Here is a 3,608-nt window from a genome sequence, read left to right as displayed (position 1 = left end):
CCCCGGGCCCTGGCCAGCCGGTTCCTGCAGCGCCTGGCACACACCATGGTGCCTGGCCCCGAGGACACACTCTGGATGTTCGGGGGCCTCTCGCTGAGCCATGGCCTGCTGGACAGCGTGTACAGGTCAGCTGGGCCCTACCCCCTGCTTGGCTGTTCATGGCTCCGCCCCCAAGTCCCAAGCCCTGCCCCTGCTTCTGGGGACCCGCCCCCTTGACTCACCCCACGCCACCCCCTTTCACTCCCCTGACTGCCCCTACCCTTTGGCTCCTCCCCCTCATCGTAGTTGGACTGTCTGCGCGTGCGCGTCCCGGATGCCTGGGTCCCGTGTGTATGGGGGGGCTCCCCATCCCTGACCCCGCCCCCTGCGCAGGTACTCACTCCCGGAGCGGCGCTGGACACAGATGCTGGTTGGGACAGCGGATGGGGGCCCTGGGCCGGTGCCGCGCTATTTCCACGCGGCTGCCTACGCGCCTGCGCGCCGTGCCATGTACGTGCTGGGGGGGCTGGCGGCCAGTGGTGCCCGCCGCGACTTCTGGGCCCTTGACCTCAGCACCCTGCAGTGGCGCCAGGAGCAGGTGGGTGCTGGCTGTCCCCCACTTTAATCCCCTCCTGCAACCTCTAACTCTCGTGATCTCTGACCTTGTGGGGGTCTTGCATGGCTGTTTCCCTGATTGCTGACTCCTGTGATCCTGGGTTTTCTCACCCCTGCAACCCCCCCGTGGTCTGCTTTCTGGGCAGTGACCCTTGACCCCTGACCCTAGGCGACAGCAGTACCAGCAGTGGCCGGGCACACGCTGACCCCACGCCGCGGCTCGTCCCTGCTGCTCATTGGTGGCTACTCGCCCGAGAACGGCTTCAACACGCAGCTGCTGGAGTTTGACCTGGCAGCCGGCACCTGGCGCGTGGGGGCCCAGGCGGGCACCCCCCCCACCGGTAAGGAGCCCCTGTTCTCCAACCCTAGACCTCTGACTTGTCACACCTTAAGGACTCCTGAGACCTCTGCTGCCTGCCCCTATCCGTAAGGACTGCCCTGATTGCCTATTATTGGGACCTTGTACCCTCCCAACTCAGGGACCTTTGACCTCTGACCCCTTCTCCCAGGTCTTGAGATCCCCCCCATGCCTGTGACTGATTCTCACCCCTGGGAACCCACCCACATCCATGGTCTCTGACCTCTTCACCCAGGCATCCCCCTATTCCTGGGAACTCCTATGCTTCTGAACTCTGATTACCACCCTTTGGAACCACCCCAGTCCACCTCTGTGACCTTGGATCCCCATACCCCCGGCACCTCGGATCCCTTTCCCACAGAAATCTCCCTATCCCTGGGAACGTGTATGCCTGTGACTTTTCTGACCCCCATCTCTGGGAACCACCCCCATAGCCCGGGACCTCTGCCCCAGGAATCGCCTTACTCCTGGGAACCCCTCACCTCCGTGACCTCTGTGTGCAGCTGTGTGCAGTACCCCCGGGTACTACCCCCATCTCCATGATCTCTGACCCCCATACTCTTGGGACCTCTGACCCCTTCCCCCAGGAATCCCCCTATGCCTGGGAATCCCCACCTTCGTGATCTCTGACCCCCACTCCCATGTGCCTCCGGTCGCAGATTCCATGGAGCTGCAACCTCTGACCTGTGTGACTTACGACTCTTTTGTGATCCCCCTATGGTGTGGGCAAGCTGAAGCCCATCTCCCAGCCTGCCCCCCCGACTCCTGGGTTCCCCTTGGCACCATGCAGCTCAGGTGCCCCTGGGGTCCTCCCCCAGGTTTGTATGGGCATGCAGCCGTGTACCACCCCGCCCCCCAGGTCCCCCCTTGGCTGAGCTGTCCCTGCCCCCCCCCCCCAGGTCTATATGGACACACTGCTGTGTACCATGAGGCCACAGATGCTGTGTACGTGTTTGGGGGGCAGCGCTTCCACGTGGAGACGGTGTCGGCATCACCTGAGCTCTACAGCCTGCACTACCCCAACCTCACCTGGAGTCTGCTTGCGCCCTCACATGGTCACAAGGTCAGGGCTTGGGGTTGGGGGTCAGGGGTTGTGGGCATCCAGGATGGACTCCACGACCTCATGCTCTGTTGTCTCCCCTCTTCCCCCCAACACTGTGTGCAGCCGGTGCCTCACGTGTTCCACGCGGCGGCCGTGCTGGGCGACACCATGGTGGTAGTGGGCGGCCGTGCCGGCACCCGCGACTTCTCCAACCATGTCCTGCTCTACCAGGTCCTCTGCAATGCCTGGATCCTGCCGGACCGCACTGGTACTGCCTGCACTGCCCAGCCCTCAGAGACTGGTGTCCCCCACTCCCCTGCCCTGGCCCCCTTCAGGGTCGGGGGGTGTCTGTCCTCTACCTCATAGGTCTGGGGAGTTGTTGGGGTCTAGGGGGGTCTCTGTTCTCCTCTATAGGGGTCTGGGGGTGCTTCCAGTTCCATTCATTGGTCCCCCTTGGGGGCTGGGGTCCTTGCCCTTGTGCTGTGGGTTGGAGGGGTCTCTGGGGAACTCTGCCTCCTGCGCCATGGGTGTGTGGGGGGTGTTGGGATCTAGGGGGGGGTCCATGCCCTCTATGGGGGTCTGCGGGCTCCCCTGTTCCCCTCCCCTGGCCCTCCCTCGGGGTCTGGGGGGGTTGGTGGGCCCTGAGGGACTCTCTGCCCCCTGTGCCATGGGTCTGTGAGGGTGTTGGGGTCTAGGGGGGGCGGGGTCCCTGCCCTTCTTTATGGAGGTCTGCGGGTCCCCCAGTCTCATTCATTGGTCCCCCTTGGGGTCTGGGGTCCCTGCCTCAGTGCTGTCGGTTGAGGGAGTCCCTGTGGGGAACTCTCTGCCCTATGCGCCATGGGTCTGGGGGGGGGTCTGTGCCCTCCTTTATGGGGGTCTGGGGGCTCCCTTCCCATGGTCCCCCTCGGGGTCTGGGGTCCCTGCTCCTGTGCTGTGGGTCCAGAGGGGTTTGGGGGGCTCCTGGGGGATTCTCTGCCCCTATACATGGGTCTGAGAGGCGGTGGTAGGGGACGGGGGGGGTCCCCGCCCTCCTTTATGGGGGCCTGGGGGCTCCCCCCTTCCCCTCTCCTGGCCTTCCTCTGGGTCTGGGGTCCCTGCCCTCGTGCCGTCGGTCCAAGAGAGTTGAGGGGGGTCCCTGGGATGACTCTCAGTCCCCTGCACCAGGGGTCTGTGTGGGATGTTGGGGTTGGGGGCGGGGGGGTGTCCCTGTTCTCCTTTGAGGTCTGGGGCCTCTCCCCTTCCCTTCCCTGGCCCCCGTCTGGGGGGATTTGGGGGGATCCCTGGGGGACTGTTTGCCCCGTACATGAATTTGTGGGGGGTCTTGGGGGTCCCTGCTCTCCTCTCTGAGGGCCTCAGGGCGCTTCCAGTCCCATCCATTGGTCCCCCTTGGGGTCTGGGGTCCCTTGCCCTCGTGCTGTGGGCTGGGGGGGGTCCCTGGGGGACTCTCTTCCCCCTGCGCCGTGGGTGTGTGGGGGGTGTTGGGGGTCTGGAGCGGTCTCTTCTTCCCTCTACGGGGGTCTGGGAGTCCCCTGTTCCCCTCCCTTGACCCTCCCTGGGGTCTGCAGTGCGTGCTATGGGGCCAGGGAAGAGACCCTTTGCTCCCTGTGCCATAGG

At 64.9% G+C, this 3,608-nt stretch overlaps 1 protein-coding gene across 1 annotated transcript in view; it reads left to right on the top strand.

Moving 5' to 3' along the window:
• MEGF8 (multiple EGF like domains 8) overlaps window positions 1–3,608 on the top strand; it is a gene marked incomplete at its 5' end in the record, with an annotated part of 21,780 nt that overhangs the window by 10,389 nt on the left and 7,783 nt on the right. Inside the window, 5 exon segments of the mRNA XM_025194582.1 lie at window positions 1–125; window positions 373–577; window positions 764–935; window positions 1,852–2,015; window positions 2,118–2,330. Coding sequence (XP_025050367.1) covers window positions 1–125; window positions 373–577; window positions 764–935; window positions 1,852–2,015; window positions 2,118–2,330 — 879 coding nt within the window.

The sequence above is a fragment of the Alligator sinensis genome, unplaced genomic scaffold (assembly GCF_000455745.1).
Source record: "Alligator sinensis unplaced genomic scaffold, ASM45574v1 scaffold1575_1, whole genome shotgun sequence".
NCBI lineage: Eukaryota > Metazoa > Chordata > Crocodylia > Alligatoridae > Alligator > Alligator sinensis.
The sequence above is the reverse complement of the archived record's forward strand: the minus strand, read 5'-3'. Positions and strand labels throughout refer to the sequence as shown.